General features: G+C 49.4%; 2 protein-coding genes across 3 annotated transcripts; one reads left to right on the top strand and one right to left on the bottom strand.

Annotated features, from left to right (window-relative positions):
• The first annotated feature begins 730 nt into the window (after nucleotides 1-730).
• Nucleotides 731-8691, top strand: PRPF4 (pre-mRNA processing factor 4). The gene is made up of 13 exons (XM_026860422.1): nucleotides 731-904; nucleotides 1110-1296; nucleotides 1501-1588; nucleotides 2332-2411; nucleotides 2663-2756; nucleotides 3659-3753; nucleotides 4056-4114; nucleotides 4743-4866; nucleotides 6016-6105; nucleotides 6401-6523; nucleotides 6666-6773; nucleotides 7483-7601; nucleotides 7778-8691. Exons 1-13 carry the CDS (start codon nucleotides 862-864, stop codon nucleotides 7969-7971), a joined length of 1404 nt encoding a protein of 467 aa, XP_026716223.1. The 5' UTR covers nucleotides 731-861; the 3' UTR covers nucleotides 7972-8691.
• A 1609-nt stretch (nucleotides 8692-10300) lies between these two features.
• WDR31 (WD repeat domain 31) lies at nucleotides 10301-18535 on the bottom strand. 2 transcript variants are annotated; one of them, XM_026860423.1, is made up of 10 exons: nucleotides 18134-18535; nucleotides 16572-16705; nucleotides 15781-15910; nucleotides 15295-15369; nucleotides 14330-14474; nucleotides 14147-14247; nucleotides 13489-13556; nucleotides 12855-12996; nucleotides 12005-12167; nucleotides 10301-10551 (listed from the first exon to the last, which is right to left on the bottom strand). In XM_026860423.1, the coding sequence occupies exons 2-10, from the start codon at nucleotides 16616-16618 to the stop codon at nucleotides 10391-10393; spliced, it is 1032 nt and encodes a 343-aa protein (XP_026716224.1). In that variant the 5' UTR covers nucleotides 16619-16705; nucleotides 18134-18535; the 3' UTR covers nucleotides 10301-10390. The 2 variants fall into 2 exon arrangements, with proteins under 2 accessions (XP_026716224.1, XP_026716225.1); XM_026860424.1 differs by lacking the exons at nucleotides 15295-15369; nucleotides 18134-18535 and having other exon boundaries at nucleotides 16572-17542.
• Between the last annotated feature and the right edge of the window lie 178 nt (nucleotides 18536-18713).

Raw genomic sequence — 18713 nt, forward strand, 5'->3', positions numbered from 1 at the left:
GCCCCCGCGCCTGCGGAGGTGGGTGTCTGGCGGCGGGGAGGGTGGCGGCGGCTCCGGGCCCGTTACCCGCAGGGGGTGGTACCGCGCCGCGGACCCGGAGCTGTGGGGAGAGGCCGCGGGCCGACCCGGGGCGCGCGTTTGCTTTCGGACGTGTGGGGTTTGCAGTGGCGGGGAGCCCCCCCCATGCCGTCGGTGACACTGGAACTATTCAAGGGGCCGCGACCGGGCCGCTTACGTGTTTTCACGCGTTTTTACAGAATCTTGTAATTTTTCTTGGAAAGTTTGTTGTAAAGCCTCCTGGGAGGGAGGAGCTGCTCACTTCCATCTCCCTCTGCTTTCCAGTGAGGGCATCGAGAGCTGGAAGTCGGCATCCCTCATGCCTTTTCTGGGGCTCGTTCAGCAAGATGAGGAAAAGTTTTATACTCTGAGTTAAAAAACAAACACCAAAAACCCCAAATCCCAGAGCCTTAAGAAGGGGGTCCAAGCAGATATAATAAAACCAGAACACAGTCTAATTTAAGCAAGTTATTTAATGTGGCACTTTACTTTTGGTCTTTGCACCTGGGGCCTAGCCTTATTGTCCAAAATTAACACCTCACGTACAATTTTAGGGTTGCTTCATGATGTGTGTAGAAACTAGCAGAGTATTGCTTTCTTGCAATGCTGAGCTGTATGTTGTCTCCTTTTTAGCCAAAACACACATAAAATTCTGCCTTTCCCTTCCAGGCCACAAAGAGCAAGCCTGCAGAAGAAAGCGACGCTCCTCCACCCAAGAGAGCCCCCATCTTTTATGGCAGTTTGGAAGAAAAAGAAAGGGAGCGTTTGGCAAAAGGAGAATCGGGGCTGCTGGGAAAAGAGGGGATGAAAGCTGCGATTGAGGCTGGCAACATCAACATAAGCAGCGGTGAGAATGTTTAACTACTTTTTTTTCCAGTCTCACTTTGGAATGTGACACTTTCAAAAGTCTCTGATTGTTTTTGAGTATAATTTAAAGTAGAACAGGCGCAAGTGTTGCCTGGGCTGTTGTTTCTTTGTTTGGATCATCCTGTTTGAGAGGAATCTTTTGTCCAATCGATGTTTTCAATCTGACCAGTTTGGGTTTTGTCCAGGTGAGGTCTTTGATCTCGAAGACCACATGAGCGAGCGGCAGGCGGAAGTGCTGGCTGAGTTTGAGCGCAGGAAGAGAGCCCGGCAGATCAACGTCTCCACTGACGACTCCGAAGTGAAAGCCTGTTTGCGAGCCCTTGGGGAGCCCATCACGCTCTTTGGAGAAGGTCCTGCAGAAAGGAGGGAGAGGTGCTGTGAAACACTCAGCTTTTCCCTGTTTATCAAATTCCTGATGTTTTCCTTGTAGCTGGGGTGTGGTGAGTGCTGCCAGTCAGTAATGCTTCATTACAATTCAGCAAGAATGCTGAGGAAGAAAAAATGGCAGTCACTGATTATTTGTCAGGTTAGTTGAGAATTCACTGAGTGAATACAATTGAATACATTTCTTTCCAGATTAAGAAATATCCTTTCGGTGGTTGGCACAGACGCATTAAAAAAGACCAGGAAAGATGATGACAGGTCTAAAAAATCCAAAGAAGAGGTAATAGTCTCTCTTGGTTTCTCAGTGCTGAGGGAGATCTGTATGATACCCTTTGGGATACTTTACTTTGTCTCTGCTATGTCCAGGACTCTTGCTTTTGGTCAGCCTGTGGATTCTTATGTCATCCCTTCACGCTCCTCTGTGTTGCCCATTTTAGCAAAACTGTAGCAATGTGTTACCTAAGTCAGGAGCGTTAAGTCTGGCTTGTACTGCAGGTCAAATTCCATGCTGTGTACAGCATATAAAACAGGAGATCAGACACTTGGACTGTTATTGTTGCTTGTCTTCATACTTGGGAAGAAAAAATATGTTCCTGCTACTGCATCTGTTTCTGCCTTTCATTCTTTCTGAATCCTTTTTTTCCATATTATTTTTGAGGGTCACTGTAAGAAATAAGGACAGTTGCTGCAAATCTGGGGTTTCTTCTTACTGGGTGATGTGTAGGGAAGGAGGGACCTGTATGTCATTAAGTAAAAGTGAGTAAAAATGAAATATTCTTGACTGAAATGACAGCACATCAGGGTTTGATCTGTAGGGCAGAGAATTTGACTTGTCTCTCTTAATCCCTTTTTCTAGGGCTTATAGTTATGCAAAATGCCCTTAGAAAGAGACCTTAATATGGTAAAATTTAAGAGCAGATGGTGTGGTGGTACTTACATACTAAGAGGAGGTCATCTAAGGTAACTGAATGGAAGAGCAGTATCACATCAGCTGCTTCTTCAGTTTTGTTCTTTTTCTCACAGTATCAACAAACCTGGTACCATGAAGGACCACGCAGTCTGAAAACAGCGAGGCTGTGGCTTGCTAACTACTCACTCCCCAGGTAAGAAAAACAGCACGAAGGAAGGAGATGCAACCTTTTGTAGAATCTAGCTGCTAATCCTGCTGTGAGTAGTGCAGGAAATTTGAGATCAAAGGAATGGGGAACGCATGCTGGTAGGCAGGTGTGGTGAGCTCAGAGTTTGAGTTCTCAGGGACTGATGCTAGCATTAACCCAGTGTGGGGGAAGGCCTGTTTCCAGCAGCTGAGCAGGGAAAATGTAGGGGCTTGTTACTCCACATTTGCTTTTCACAGGGCAGTGAAGCGGCTAGAAGAAGCCCGGCTGCTCAAAGAGATCCCAGAGGCAACCAGGACATCACAGAGACAGGAGCTGCACAAATCCCTGCGAGTAGGTTTGGCAGTTGCCCAGCTGCTGTGTTTAAAACTTTTCTTGCTGATTTCTGAAGAAATGAGAAAGATCAGCTGCCTGGAAGTGATGCCCATGTGCATGTAGTTCTCTGTGCTGTGCCTGTTGGAACGCTCTGCTTCTTCTCTCTTTCTCTGTGGTATGCATGTTCTAACTCTTTCTTCAGTGATTCGGAGAGGTGTACTCTGGTTGTCCCCACACTGCCTTGCCTGGAAAGCTAAAGGAATTTATTCCTGGCTTTGCCACAGGTTTACCTGCCTAGGAAGGAACTGCTCACTTTCCTCTTTCTGTACCACAGTCACTAGTGCATAAAACCAAGGGAAATAAGAACACAGTAATTCAAAACATGTTTTAGGTGATTCAGAGATGCCATTTTTGAGCATGTTAAGTCAGATTCCCAGCTTAACTGAACAGAGTGGCTCAAGCACAGAGTGTGCTGCCACTCTAATCCTTTTATACCCAGAGGCACTCCCTGACAGAGGATTTGATTCTCCCCTAAGTGTACCGCACTGCCTGCCCTAGTCTGTCTGGTTGTATTCATTGGACGAGTTGTGGAAAGAGGCCAAAACTACAGTAAGTTCTCTGTCAAACTGTGGTTGCAAAGCAGGCCTGCGGGGTTATTGGTGGTGAGTACCATGGGTGGCACATTTATAGCTAAGTTGTGCCCTAGGGCCGTGCTACCTTATGTGGGTCAGGCTGGCTCTGTGACCCTCCTCCTTGGAGCTGGAGTGGCTTGGAGGCAGCTGCTCCCTTCAGAAGTGTCTTTCCAAAGGCCTCTGCCTCCTCCTGCATACATTTGCCTCCTTCACCTCAGTCTTTGGCTGTGGCTTTTTCTAGGCAGTTTTACTTTACTCATTTATTGTTTTCTTTGTGTTTGGTTACAGTCCTTGAATAACTTCTGCAGTCAGATTGGAGATGATCGCCCACTCTCCTACTGCCACTTCAGCCCCAATTCCAAACTCCTCGCTACTGCCTGCTGGTAAGTTTTCTTTTACAGCACTTGCTTTAGGGGCTAGGAGAGCACAGCAGGAGTGAAGGAGAGGGATGTTACTGGAGGCTTGTGAATCATGAGAGTTCAGAAATGCTTTTTCTTTCTGCTCTGAACTCCCTCTTCATTTTGTTGTAGAGCTTAGCAGAGATTGCACTGTGAGTCAATTAGTTCCTATGGTTGCTTGCCCAAAGTGTGTTGGTATTTTAGCCATTGCAGAACCCCCCCGGGTGGTTTTGGTCAGTTCTTTGATGTTCCTGTCTACACTGATACCTATTTCTTGTCTTCAACAGGAGTGGATTGTGCAAGCTCTGGTCTGTGCCTGACTGCAACCTTGTTCACACTTTACGAGGTAGAGACCAACTTTCACTGAGACTCTTTGCTTGGTTCTTTTGTTCCTCTCTGGGTTGAGTTCCCACATCTGAATTATTGTGACTCAAAACATGGTGCTCTTTGGGCAGGTTTTATTCTCAGAGCATCAGTCAAGCTTGTGGAGCATGGGCATGTGTCAGATAATCAAGAAGTCCTGACCTTTCTCTTAGACCTAAGACCTGAGTTTGCTGTTTCTGTTTCTGAATGGTGTTTTGTTCTGTTTCAAAACCTGGTTTGAGTTATTTTGAGCCAACTATCAGCATTTTTGGCCAGATCACTTAACAGCAGTGAGATTCTTTGAACAGTGGTCACGACTTTAACTACAAATGTGAAGACAAATCTCTCGCTTCACATGTTGAATTTCCATGACATTCTGAGGGTTACAAACCTTGGCATTTGATACTCTTAGGTGGATGCTACTAGAAGTGCAGTTTAGCTGTTTGCAGGACTAGTCTGGTACTTACAAAGCAACTCCACCCAGCATGGGAGTACACAGTGAAAGTGTTCACTGGTACCTGACTATTTAGTAACTAAGAAATGCTGCTTTTCTGAATAATTAGCCAAGATCACATGGCAGATTATGAATTTTGATTTTCCTTTCTCTTAAGGACATAACACCAATGTAGGAGCAATAGTCTTTCATCCCAAAGCCACTGTCTCCCTAGACAAGAAGGATGTTAACCTGGCCTCGTGTGCGGCTGATGGGTCTGTCAAACTCTGGAGCCTTGAAAGGTCAGAATGATACCAGACATGCACAGCTGTAGCATTGTTGTTCTGGGGTTTATTTTGTGTTACAAATTCTGGACATTTACCATCCTCCTGCAAATATAACCTTTTTTTGTAGTTATACCAGTGCAATTCCTGGCCTCAGTATGTGCCACCTTCTTCAGCAGGAAAAGAGATCACCCTGATTAGGGCAATCAAGGTGAGGGGAAATTGTCTGAAAAAAATCAAGTCAGAATTGCTGCTGGGCATTGGTAAACTGATTTGGGTGACGGATGGAAGATTTGGAAATTGTTTCATTCTAACCTTTATTTTAGGAGAAAATGTCCCCTGTTGGATATTAAGAAATGAACTTTTTGAGTTATTGGAAAGCACTACTATTCAGAGAGGGACTAATCAATGGCATGACCATGCACAAACAGTTCAGCCTGTCATGAAAACAAGTGGCTAATTGCACAGCATCTCCCTCAAGCTGGTGAAGAAGAGAACAATGTAGATACCGAGCCCTAGCATCGGCTGTGCTTGAAAAGTGGAGCCCTGCAGTGCACCTCAGGAAGAGGCAGGCAGCTCCGAGATCCTCAGTTGTTTATCCTTACCTGAAAGTCATAATTTCTAATAGCAGAAGCTTACCTGTGCACAGGGACAGGTTGTTTATTAGTCTCATGTGACCGTGTCTCTTTAGGTAGCCTGCTAGAAAGAAACTAAATGCTGTTCAGGTCTTCTGCTGAAGGCTACTGCTGCCTGTAGTTCTGGGAGAATAAATATTCACTCTATCCTGCCTCCCTGCAATTCCTCTGAATAGCAGGATTTGCTGTAGTTCAGGCTGTGTTCTGTGTAGTCATAGTAAAACTCCCTTTTTCAGGTAGTCTGTGTTTTGCTTCTGCACTTTCAAAGTGCTAATGATGAGGGTCTTGTTAATTTTCAGGAATAATAATTATCCCAGAAGAACTTCAGAAACAACATGAGTGTGGGTAGAGGGGTTTCACTTAGAGCTTTATCTGTGTGAACAAAAGGCAGAATTCAGAGTCATTAGTTAAAACTCTGATGCTCCTGCCTGGCTTGCATTTAATTAGCCGATCTTTTGCTGTGATCATCATGGTTACAAAGGCCTGGCTAGAGCCAGCCACCTCTGACCAGCTTTTTATTTGTGTTTTGCAGTGACGAACCGGTGGCAGATATTGAAGGACACAGCATGAGAGTAGCACGTGTGATGTGGCACCCGTCTGGGAGGTTCCTGGGTACTACCTGGTATGGAGATGTGGTTATTTGCTGTAAGCTGTTGCTATTAGCTGTCTTGCTGGTAGCCCAGGGGGGCCACTGCTTGCCCGCAGAGGAGCCCAGCATGGACAAGGATTGACCATTCCTGGCAACAGCTGTGCTGTTGCAGTGTAAATAACAGCGTGCCATTGTGATTCCTTTCTCTGCCCCTTCTGTGAGACTCTGTTGGTCTCCAGTTGGAAATAAAACGCTCACAGAGTTAGTGAAATATCCTATTATTCTCTTTGGAGATACATTTAGTTGGACAAATGCTTTGTTTTTACAGCTACGATCACTCGTGGCGCTTGTGGGACTTGGAAGCTCAGGAAGAAATCCTCCATCAGGAGGGGCACAGCAAAGGGGTCTACGACATCGCCTTTCACACGGATGGGTCTCTCGCTGGCACGGGGTGAGTTTGCTTTGCGTCGGGACCGGATGTGGAATATGATCAAGGCTTTGTTGCTGACCAGCAGTTTCTGCTGGCGAGGCTGAGCATCCTCTGGCAGTCACTGAAGGCTCTGGTGGGTAACGCTTGGCTTCTCTCTTCCTAGCGGGCTGGATGCTTTTGGCCGGGTGTGGGACTTGCGCACAGGACGCTGTATCATGTTTCTAGAAGGGCACCTGAAGGAGATCTACGGCGTTAACTTCTCGCCAAATGGGTAAGCAGAGAACTTGCATGGTTTAGTTGGAAGCTTGGAGTACAAACCCCAGCTCACAGCACGTTCTTCCTCCCAAAACAAAAGAAATTCACTCAACAGTCAGAATCTAGTAGAACTGTTAAGCAGATATTCTTTATTAGCAGCGCTGGGGTTACCCTGGGGATTCTCCACCATGAGGGCTCCCTAGAACTAGCAAGGGACATCAGTTTACATACACACAAATCATACATATTCATTAGATTTCCTGGAAAAGGGTGTCTTATGATAACGAGTTCCCAGTATTCATTTACATAGTCTGAGCATGGCAGTAGAAATAGGGTGAGTGGTCGAGGGAACAAGTATGTGGTGGTCTTCATGGTGTCTGCTCTTTGCAGAGCATGTGCTGTGAAGTAAAGCCCAGATGTCGGTTTTTCCTAAATCATGGAGATCATCCTCCCTAGATGGTATATCCTCCCTAGATGGTATCTCTATGTCCTTTTCTTCGATTTCTCCTTATCTTGGTTTGCCCAAGTGCCCATTGAAGGCTTTGAGGCTGCTATCAGTGAGTTATGCAGGGAGTGTTTTACTTTTCTCTAGGCGGACAAAGAGGCCGAGGGAAAACAGTTGAGGAGCCCTTGGGAAACAAACACAAGCAAAACCTTCATGCATCACAGTTTAGTTTTAATCAGAAATTCATTGATTTGATCCCTTTCACGCTGCTCTTTGACAGATACCACGTTGCAACTGGCAGTGGTGACAACACTTGCAAGGTGTGGGACCTCCGCCAGAGGAAGTGCATCTACACCATTCCTGCCCATCAGAACCTGGTGACCGGGGTGAAATTTGAACGTAAGTACCTCCCGTCTGACATTCCTTATCCCTGCCTCCCCGGCGCCGAGGTGGCAGGAGATGGGGCAACTCAAAAACACATCTTCAGGTCAGGGAGGCCTGTACCAGTTAGCAGAGATTTGTCATGTTTTTACTTGCAGAGCTCACTTCTCCCTTTTTCTCCTCCTCTACTGCAGCCAATCACGGTAACTTCCTGCTCACAGGCGCTTACGACAACACCGCAAAGATCTGGACTCACCCCGGCTGGTCGCCTCTGAAGACGCTGGCTGGTCACGAGGGTAAGGTGATGGGACTGGACATCTCCCTGGACGGCCAGCTGATAGCCACCTGCTCCTATGACAGAACCTTCAAGTTGTGGACAGCGGAGTAGCCCAGAGGTGCTGCTGCTGAACTGGAATGGAGACGTTAACAGCTTTCAACTAAGACTTGCTATTTTTTATATTAGAGGCAAAAAAAAGGAATTGCCTATTGCATCATGCCTGGCGGCAGCTGCAGTCACTGGCCTGGGGTGGAGGTGGTTTTGAAGCACCTGTGTTTTCCAGGGCTTGGCTGAAGTCACATCTCGGGTGATGTTTTTCCACATTTTAGGACTTTGTTTTTATACTGCAGATACTGCTTTTGGCTGTAATTTGGAGATGACCCCCTGCTTCCACCTTCCCTTCCAAGTTAGGCTCACAGGTTTTCTCCAGTCTGTTTGATACATTTGTAGGAAGGCACACAGCACCTCAGGCATGATATGTTGTTCAGCCTCTGGTCATACCCTTCTTGCCTTCCATTTTCCAGGAGCCTTTGGTAGGAGTCAGAGGTTTCAAACTGGATTTGTTTAATGACAGAAAAACTAGCTGTAAAGAGTTATAGAACTGTAACTTTCCCACCTCTGCAAAGGTTGTCTCTGGATGTGGCGGTCTGCATCCCCTTTGTATTGACTCACAGTTGATGCTAAAGGCCAGGCAAATTTTTCTTTTCCATGAACCGTATTGTGTCCAGCTCCTTGGGTGCTCATGTACTGGGTGTTTCAAATCTATGCAGGCATGTCCTGGTTAAGGTTTTGCTGTCTCACCTGGGATAATACAGAGAAAGGTGTTTCAGGGTAGGGTTGTCTTGTTCTCACATTGTGGGGAGCTTTCTTATTTGTTTTTTATTCTTTGAGGTTTTTCAAGTGTTGTGTTCTGGAAAATCAAAACATGTTTTGACCTCTGTGTCTGACTGAAGAAGGGAGAGATTACAGGTACTTGACAGCAGGTAGTTTGATTTCTGTCTGCTGCTGTAAGAAATCTTCAGGAGAAGAGACGACTGATCCATCTCTACATTGTCAGCTGGGGAGCAGCTGTCTGTGCCCTGGGAGCATGAACACAGTTCTGTTCTCAGCACCTGCAGTGCCCTTGGAGATCATGTTCTAAGAAATAAAACCCAAACCCACTCGCAAGTTACTTTTCTTCTGGCAAAGTGTGGGCTTTCTCCTCTCACCTTGCATGGTGGGATCTGCCCTGTGCTGGGTGCTGGCTCTTCTTTATTCACAGGGACAAACTTAGCCCAGCAACTAACAAAAAATACTGAACTGCAGTCCCCTCAGAGGAGCCCTGGTCCCAGCTCTGCACTCAGGCTGATTCCTGACCCTCCGGCGCTGCCGGCTGAAGGGATTGTGGGCCGGGACAAACCCCCCTGGGGTGTTTCTCACCAGGTTGCCACTCACAGGACAATCCTGGCCCAGCAGGCTCACACATTTCTCTCTGGTTTAGGATGAAATTTTTGATGCCAGTTCTGTGTTTACGCTTGCGTTGTGCCTGGGGTGTAAGTTCCAGTGTGGGTTTCTGTCCGGTTCTGCTCAGTGGGAGCCAGGGGAAGGAGGCTGAGCATTCCCTGGCCCATGTCTGGAGGCTTTCAGCTCTGCCCCTTGGCTTACAGAATCATCCAGGTTGGAAAAGCCCTTGAAGCTCCTCCAGCCCAACCATGAACCTCACCCTGACCGTTCCCAACTTCCCCAGATCCCTCAGCACTGGGTCAACCCGACTCTTCAACCCCTCCAGGGATCCCAGGGACTCCCCCCCTGCCCTGGGCAGCCCATTCCAACGCCCAACAGCCCCTTCTGCAAAGAAATGCTTCCTAATATCTAGCCTAAACCTTCCCTTGGCAGCTTGAGGCCATTCCCTCTTATCCTGGTGCTGGCTCCTTGGCTCCAGAGACTCATCCCCCCTCTCTGCACCCTCCTGTCAGGGAGTTGCAGAGGGCCAGGAGGTCTCCCCTCAGCCTCCTCTTCTCCAGACTAAACCCCCCCAGTTCCCTCAGCTGCTCCCCATCAGACCTGTGCTCCAGACCCCGCGCCAGCTCCGTTGCCCTTCTCTGGCCACACTCGAGTCACTCAATGGCCTTTTTGGGGTGAGGGGCCCAAAACTGAACCCACTCATCGAGGGGCAGCCTCAGCAGTGCAGAGTATGGCAGTGAGATCCCTTCCATGTCCCTGTTGGCCATGCTATTGCTGATTGCTCCTTGCAGCTTATCTCCCCCTTCCCTCAGCCCCCATCGAGTGCAGGCAGCCTTCTGGTGGTTTTGTAAATAAAATGTACAAGACTCACTCAGGAGCAAGAACGTGGCCTGAATGCATCCATGAATTGGCTTTTCTTCTGCCCTGCCCACTGAGCACACATTGCTCTTCCACGGGGATCTACTTTTGTTTTGGGAGGTAAAAGTAGAGCACAGGCACCAACTCCCCCAGTGCTTGTGGTCAGGGGGACGCTCTCAGGGAGTTGTGTTCCCTCGCAGCACAGCCTCTGCTGGAAACGTTGCTGTGGTCAAAACACTGCCACCTCCTCCAGCACCAGGCCCGCGCCATCACTCATCTGGAGTACGTGAATTCCTGAGTTAAAACTGGCACAGAGCAGCGTGGAGCTGTCGCAGACAGCCAGCGAGGCCAGTGGTCCTGACCCCTCGAGGCACAAGGTGGCCAGGCAGGCTGGGGAGGGAAGAGAAGTCACTTGAGACACTTGGTTTGCTGAGGTGAGACACGAACACACCAACCTCTCACCTCCCAGCTCTGCCCACATGTGTCCATCCGCTCGCCTGAGGCAGGTGAGTGGCACCCCTCGCTGTCCCGGGTCCCCACGTCCAAAGGCATCGGGACGTGCCCTCTGGAAGTGAGCCTCTACCCCCGTAAGCCCCGTGGGGGGTCTGTGTGTTGCCCAGTTGGGCAGTGGCCAGCTAATGGGGTCCAGGTTGAGGTCAGGCTCTGCCCCTTCCCTGGAGTGGAAGCAGGGATGGATGGACAGACAGACTCCACTGAGCAGAGCTGCAGGGCTTGCATGGAGGCATTCCCAACGTGCCTTTTTCTCCAAAATTGCTTATGGTCCAGAAAAATTTTTCCTAAGGTCTGTGCTACACTCAATGTGCAGTTTTGATAAGCCTCCAAAAGGGAAAGAGAAGTAAGATTTATGCTATCTAGTGTCACATCAGCCCTTCTGTTTATGCCCATTATTTAAGAATCCCTGAGACAGTATTTGTGCAGAGCCACCAACCCCATGCTGAGCTGCTAACAAGAGTGGTTTGGCAGGGCCCTACAGCAGTAATTTACACCCTTCCAAGGGCAGCTGGATTGAGGCTGCGGAGGTCACCCAGTGGTGAAAGCAACAGGACCAAAACAAAGCTGCTGCCAACCCTGACACCATCTCGGTGTGCACAGGCACCAGAGTGAACGAAGAGGTGAATGAAACGGAAGGTGAGAGCTCTTCTGTGGGAGATCATCAGGTTTCTATTTTCAACATTTGGAGAGGTGCTTAGCCTTGGGGACCATCTAATGCTGATGACTTCTACTGAATTTGGTGCATGTCTGTGAACTTGAAGGGCTTCCCAAGAGGTCTCTGCCTTCTGCTCAAGGCGTACAAACAAACCTGCTGCTATGGCAGCGCTTTGCAGGTAAACAGCCTTTGTGTCCGGCTCAGCCCTCACCAAGTCCTCCAGCAAGCAGGGTTAACCCTGAAATGCCCACGATTCCTCACAAAAGTGAGGGCAGCTGCTGACCAGCCCTCTATCCTCCAGAAAAACTTCTTCACAACTTTCCACTCGTATCTGTGGAGCACCCTGGAGTTCCCCTGTTCTTTTTTTTTTTATCATTTGTCCTTTCATTGCTGAACTTGGATGTATCTTTAAAAGCCATCTCATCATTGCTTTCTTTTAGTTTAGGAAGGACATTTGTCATCTCTGATGTCATGCACCCAACCCACCTCCTTCACTGGTGGGCAAGCAGAAGGCCCTGGCTTTGTGCTGGAGGATATATCCACCCTGCCCTGCAGCTGGATCAGAGTGAAGCCCAGAGATTTCAGGCTTCATTGTGCCCATCACCACCCGCAACAGAAACAAAGGAAGCAGTTTTTTTATCCCCTGAACCCTGAGTGGGCAGGACCCTCCCCTACCTCCAGTGTCTCGGTCCCAGACCTTCACTGTGCTGTCGTACGAGGATGTGGCAATGCTGGGGGCGAGAGCTGGGCCCCATGGAAGGAAGACACATGAGGTCGTGGTCTGGAAATGCCCTTTATACTCACACACTCGGCTCCTCGTCTGCCGTAGGTCCCACAGCTGCAAGGCAACAGGCAGCATTTAGAGCTCAGGCTCTGTTACTGTCTCTTGCCAACATGGAGCTGTTTTACAAAGTCAGGAAGATAGTTTGGGATAAAAAGCTCCTCACCAATCCTCAGAGTACAATGTCTGTTGCCTTTGTCCACTGCTTATTCTCAGTCCTGGAGGACTTTAAACCCCAAAGGGTTTTCACTGTCGGTGACTATTTGAGCATGTGCCCACACCCATTAGAGCTGACAGGCTAAAACTGTGAGGGCAGGTAACCATGTCTCCAGCCTGCTCCCGTCCTCAGCCGGGCTCTCCCTGGGATGGGATGGTCATATCCTCTTGATGCTCACACACAGGGCTGAGAACCTGCAGGACTGAATCCCTGGTTTGGAAACACCTCAAGCAAGGGGTCCCTTACAGGCTTTCTGCAAGAATCTTGTGCTTTCTATGCCATTACTGAACTGAAACAAAATCCTAGTGCTTTAATCCAGAGGAGTATCCACTCGGATACCACCTGGGCCAAAGACTTACCAAAGGGCCAGGCAGGAACTAAGCTCTGGCCCTGGCTGGTGGCACCAGTGTAAGGCCAACGCAGCAGGAGCAAGATCCTTGGAGCGCTGATCTGCTGCCCTCCACTGTATACTGTGGACATTGGAGAAAAAAACAGAAAGAGCAGGACTTGCTGCCCAGTACACTCACGGTGGCCTCGCCGCCCTCCCCAGCAGAACCGCTGCTGGTGCTGAGGCAGTACCGCCCGTCCTGGCTCACGTCACAGCACGTCTGAATGTGCTGCTTGGCTGGAAAGGTGTGTGCCACCTGCAGCCCTCGGCTGTCCCAGACCCTGGAAGGAACAGGAGTGGGGAAGGGGGACTCTGACGCATCTCTGCCATGACCAGTTTCCCTCTGTGCCCTCCCGTAGACCCTCGCTGCGTCCTGACGCTTTGCCCTTGCGACTGTCCCTCATGGGGCTGTCCCCCCCTTCCTCCCAGCAAGCTGAACTCCCAAAGCTCTTGCTGCATCCTTGCATGTATGTATCCTGGACCAATCGTGCTGAGCTTGTTTTTCTAAAAATAAATTCTCCTTTTTATACACAGTCACCACCCTGTGCTGCCTACAGCCATGGGTGTCCCCATACTGTCCTTCCCTGGCAAGAGACCCCGCTCCAAGACCCAGGTGAGCTGGAAGGTGGCTTCTAGCCACCCCAGCTGGTACGGGAGACCAGGTGGTCATGACAAACAACCAGAGAAACAGGCCCCTGTGCACTGGCATCCTCCATAATCCCCATGTGCCCCAGGCCATAACTCCCTTCTCTGTAGCCACCTGTAGAATTTACCTGACTGTTTTATCCTCTGAGGTCTGGATGATGTACGGCTCCCCAGGAACCCAGCACAGATGTGTGACCTGCCGAGAGGAAAGGAGGAGCAGAAGCCCACCTCTGCCTGCAGCCCAGGCTGGTGTCTGCCTGTACATACACAGCTCACATCCTCTCCCCCCTCCTGCTCAGCTGTGAGTGGGAAACATTGGCCAAAGTTTTTTTCATCTTCCCACCAATGCTTCTCCTCTACCAGGTTCAATCCCAGTGTGGTTACTGGGGGTTATTTGCAGGCAGGGGGGTGCCAACAGCTCAACAGGACACAGCCATGGGAATAGGGGTACCATGGGCACCAGAAGATAGCACCCATATCAGCTCCACTGTTGGGCTGGTACCGGAGAGAATACAGCCCCCACTGCACAATGTGCTTCCTGAAAGCTCTGAGTTAGAGCATTAATAAATTGCTGTAAGTCTCTTGGTACCTCCTCGAGTTGTTACCTGGAGAATGGAGTAACCAGCCTCAAGCTTTGGTCTCCCCAGGTGCACAGGCCACCTGTGCAGCGCCTCAAGGGCTTTTTGTAGCACCAAGAGAAAATTCACTCTACACAGCTTCATGTGTGAAAAAAACAACTAGACAGCGAGGTACCAAGATAGGGTGCAAGGAAATAGCAGCTCCTACCAGATTCCTGGAGATTGTGGCTCTGCCCAGACACTCTCCAGTCTCTGTGTCCCACTTGCACACGGTGTTGTCTCGTGAACCTGTGCACAGCTGGGAGCCATCTACAACCATGAGTTAACATAAAAAAATGTCAAGAAAAGTTGTTAGGAAATCCCTGGGGAATAGGAGCATGTTGTTCCTCACCTGGGCTCACAGCCAGACCAGTAACAACCAGGTCATGTCCTGGGAAGTGCTGGCTTGGCCCTGGAGTCCCATGAAGCTCCCACATCATCACCATCTTGTCCCGGGATGCGCTGAAGATTCTGTTTGAGTCAAGGGCACAGGTGACCTGCCAAGGACAAGCCCGTTGGCCTCCCCAGCCAGCCCAGCTCTGCGCAGGGACAGCACAACACTTCTGCTGTCATGTCAAAGCCCAAGACATGCAAAATGTGCAGGGAATGTCGGGCAGCTACTAGGGTGTGCGACCCGCTACCAGGACCCACGTCCTCTCGGAACCAGGGAGCTGGGTGGTGGATGGGTATTCTCAGAAACTATTAATCTTATGGGTAAAACTTCCTTAAAAACCCAAATGAGCCCAGGACACGGTTGCTTTGAGCACTGGGATGAATGAAGCCCCATTTGTGCCTCCAGTGCCCACAGCACAGGGGACCCACTGGGGCTGTCCCCACGCCATGCACACATGTACACACCCCTGCATGTCTGCGTGTTTGACTTTGTAATCAGGATGCCAGAAGGAAAATTAAAGCCCTGCTGTTCCCAGGCGTGGCTGATTTGTAGAATAATGATGAATCTAGAGGAATGAGACCTGAGGAAAAGTGAACAGCATGTCTGAATCAAAAGTGACCTTGTAATTCATCCTGTGTTTTTGCTACACAGTCTCTTGGAGGGGAAGGTAAGCACATGTCCAAGCCTCCTGGAGCCCTGTTTAGCCTGGATGCAACCACTCCATGCTGCTTTCCTGGACAGCAAAGTATTTGTTGGGACCTTGGGGAAAACCTAATACACACTGCTAACCCGGTCCCTCTTCCTGACGGAGCAAAGCGAGCCCTCTGTGGATGACAAACTGCCACTCCACCATTCCTGGTTCCCCAGTTTCTGACAGGTAACAGCATGGGAAACCCCAGTGCACGTGATAAGTTGTCACTCACCTTGGTGACCTCCCGCTCGTGCCCGATGAACCGCCACAGCACAGCCCCGGATCTCCAGCTGCGAACAGCCACGCTCTGCAGAGGGGCAGGGAGAGCCTGTCAGCAGCGGCAGCAGGAGAGCAGGCGAATGGGAGTTATGCACATTCCCGGTTACGTTATATCGAGATCCCGTACACAGTCCGAGCTTGGAGAGGAAATGGGTTCTTCTGGTTTTGAGCTCTTACAGCATATACAATTGTCTTTCAAGCCCATCCATTGCCTGTCCAGTGATCTAAGCTCTGGAGAGGTTAAAAAATTTGATTCAATGTGCTTCAGTGTGTGCCCTCACTCTAAGCTCATCTTTTCTTTCTAAATTCAGGAACTGACAAACTTGTTACCCTTCATGGAAATGTTTAAAGCTCATATTTAAACCTTATTTTCCTAACCTGTCAATACATTTTCCTGCCTGTGACTATGCTTTGTGCCCTGTGGCGAGGGGTACCTCACCTTATCCCTTCCTCCTGACACGCAGAGGTCTGGTTTGAGAGCAGCCACACAAGTGACAGCGTTGGCATGCACGGGGCTGTGCTGCTGAACGGCTCGAACGGGTCCTGTCTCTTCCACGGGGTCATCAGCCCTGGAGAATGACAACATCTGCCTTTAGAAAGCCAAAGAGATGCTGTGAATAGATAAATGCATCTCCTGGACTGGGTGAGATGGAGTAGACCTATTCCAAGTCTAGAGCTGCTAAATATTTAGATGTTTACTTACTTCATGCTGGTACAAAGAAGAAGAGAAATGTTGATCTTGCCTCTACTTCCACTAAGACCTTTCAGGCTCTGCTTTGCTCTGACACCAGCCTTGCCAAGCACATCATGTCCCCCCCATTGCCACCCTGTGCTCTCAGCTGATCTCCAGGTAGAGATCACCCACCTTGCTGCCAGATACCCAATTATTTCATCTTGCTGATAAAAGCTGATGTCTCTGAAGAGACAATGAAGAAGTCTGGGTATTTGGGCCAAACAGGCACCCCTGGAGCTGTTAGCCTTCGGAGATCTGCCTTAGCCATCACAGAGCACAACCACCAGCCATGTTTACATGGTTGGCTACATTCTGGATTTCAGTCCCCCAGAGAAGCTGAGCAGACTTGAGAAGCGAGGGTCAAAAATTAAACTCTCATTCATACATTCGATAACAAAACTAAAACCATGTGTTTGCTATATTCTCTGTTCATTTTCTGTTCTCTATTCACTCTCATAACTGGCTTATTAAAACATGATCATCTGTGGTTGTTTTACCTGTATTTGGAGGTGTGGAAGCTGATTTTACTCTGGAGTTTCCCCATAGCCCTGCTGACGAGCACGGCTCCCACTGTGGCCAGCCCCGGCGAGCATCACACCAACATCTCAGGCAGCTGCTGCTGGGACATGACCTGTGGGTGAGGAGACACAGAACCGCTGGAAATCCAGAGAGGTTTTTGCTTGTTACATATAAGGGATAAGGTGCTGATAACACGTTATCTACATCTTAGATTCATTTAGAATAAGAGGAGAAACCTCAGAGGAGGGGACATCTGGGGTCCCCTCATCAAACCTTTTGCTCAGAGCAGAGCCAGCATCAGAAGTGAGGTTACTGGGACCTTGCAGCTGAGCTTTAAAAATATCCAAGCTTGGTGAGGCCACAACAGAGATGAAGCTGCTGCCTATAATTCTTCTAGTGCCTTACGCCTCTTCTTACTCCAGTATCTGTTCTTGAGTTCCATGTTACCCGGAGATCCCAGTCTCTAGACTGGTGAATGCAAACACCTTCAGACTGAAGTTCATACAGCTGGCTGGTAGGACTGTATGTTTAGACCAAGATAACTGCAGTCACAGGCAGCCCTAATGTAACTGGACCAGCCTGACAATGTAAAGCTTGAAGTGGTCTTTCCATAGGCTGAGGAATAGTTTGGGAACAGCAGCTTCTATGTCCAAACTCCAATCCCCAGTCCAGGCTTGACAAGACCACCTCAATAACCCAGATGTATTCAGCAAAAAATACTTTCTGCCAGGCTGAGACCAGCCTGCCCCATCCCAGGGCATCCCTCACAAGTGACATCAGGACAGCCATTCCCTGCATGAGCTCCCATCGGGGGAGAAGCTACCCGTGGAGCAGGGCTCAGGCCGAGGCAGCATCTCTCCCTCTTACCCTCACAGGTCACAGACTGAGCAGAAACCAGTTTCAATGACAGCGAATTTCCACCTATAGTAATTGGCTTCCTCTTAGCTCAAGACATCCTAATTGGATTTAGCCTGTACTACCTGTGTTAGCATTCCTGTCGCCTGGGTCAGTAGTATTTTGCTAATAAAAATCAGAAAAAACCTCCCACCTGTCTGTTCCATCAAAGAAAAAAACCTGCTTCAAGGCTCTGCCCACAAAAACTTGAAAACCAAATACTGGAAGCACTAAGAGGGGCTGGGTTTCTACAAAACATTCCCTTTCTAATTTTACCCTGCCAGCCTTTGTGATTAGCAATTAGTAATACCCAGTTAATCTCCACCTGTTCTGTCCATGTTTGCATGTTCAAAAGCTGTGAAGAATGACACATCTCACTGTTGAGGGGCGGTGACAATTTGGCAATTCTTTCAATCAGACCGAGTGTTCAGATCGTTTCAATACATTAGGAACAAACAGGATTTTTCTTTGGCAATGGGAGAACTCCAGAAGTTGCTTCTCCTGCAAAAGCAGATTCTAGGAAAAAGCTAAGATGTAAATTCTGATTTTTTAATTACGATTAGTCCATTTCCCAACCAGCAGTGAGTTTCCCCACTCATGCGGTTACTGTGCAATTGTCTCTGCCTGCACACCGGCTCAAACCGACCTGGATCAAGGCTGACGGCGACCGCGGGAGGCTGCAGGGAGAGCGGGAGGTCTGTCCTCTGCCTAACTGCGCTCTCCTGCCTCTTGCCCACTGCCAGATTCTTCTGAATCCTGAACAAGAACAATAGCTGCTGGGGCAAGATGTTCATGTGAGGCCTGGCAGGTTTCCCTGCGCAGTTTACTGGGAGCCTGGTCCATCCCAGGGCTCTCGGAGCACCGGGATCCCGCAGCCACTGGTCCTCACAAAGCTGCACCCCCCGAAGACTGAATTTCACGCTGGAGTCTCTCCTGTTCTCCCTTGCCTCAAAATGCGTCGCTTAACAGAAATCCGAAGTATTTTTTTATTAAATTGTTTTTAAAAAATACCCCACGCTGCTGCCTAAGCCCGCTCAGGCACCGCAGCGAAATGTGTACCCGGGGATAAGGAAACGACAACACCCACAGCGGCGGGGACAGACACCCCGGCAGCCTGTCTCCCCCTTTTCCCGGGGCGTCAAACACCCCTCAGAGGAGGGGGGTTGAGCCGCCTCCGGGGAGGCCGCCGGGGCATCCCGGGTGCCCGCAGCGCGGGGAGCCCCGCC

This window comes from Athene cunicularia, assembly GCF_003259725.1.
Source record: "Athene cunicularia isolate RWA chromosome 17 unlocalized genomic scaffold, athCun1 chr17_part1, whole genome shotgun sequence".
NCBI classification, from domain to species: domain Eukaryota; kingdom Metazoa; phylum Chordata; class Aves; order Strigiformes; family Strigidae; genus Athene; species Athene cunicularia.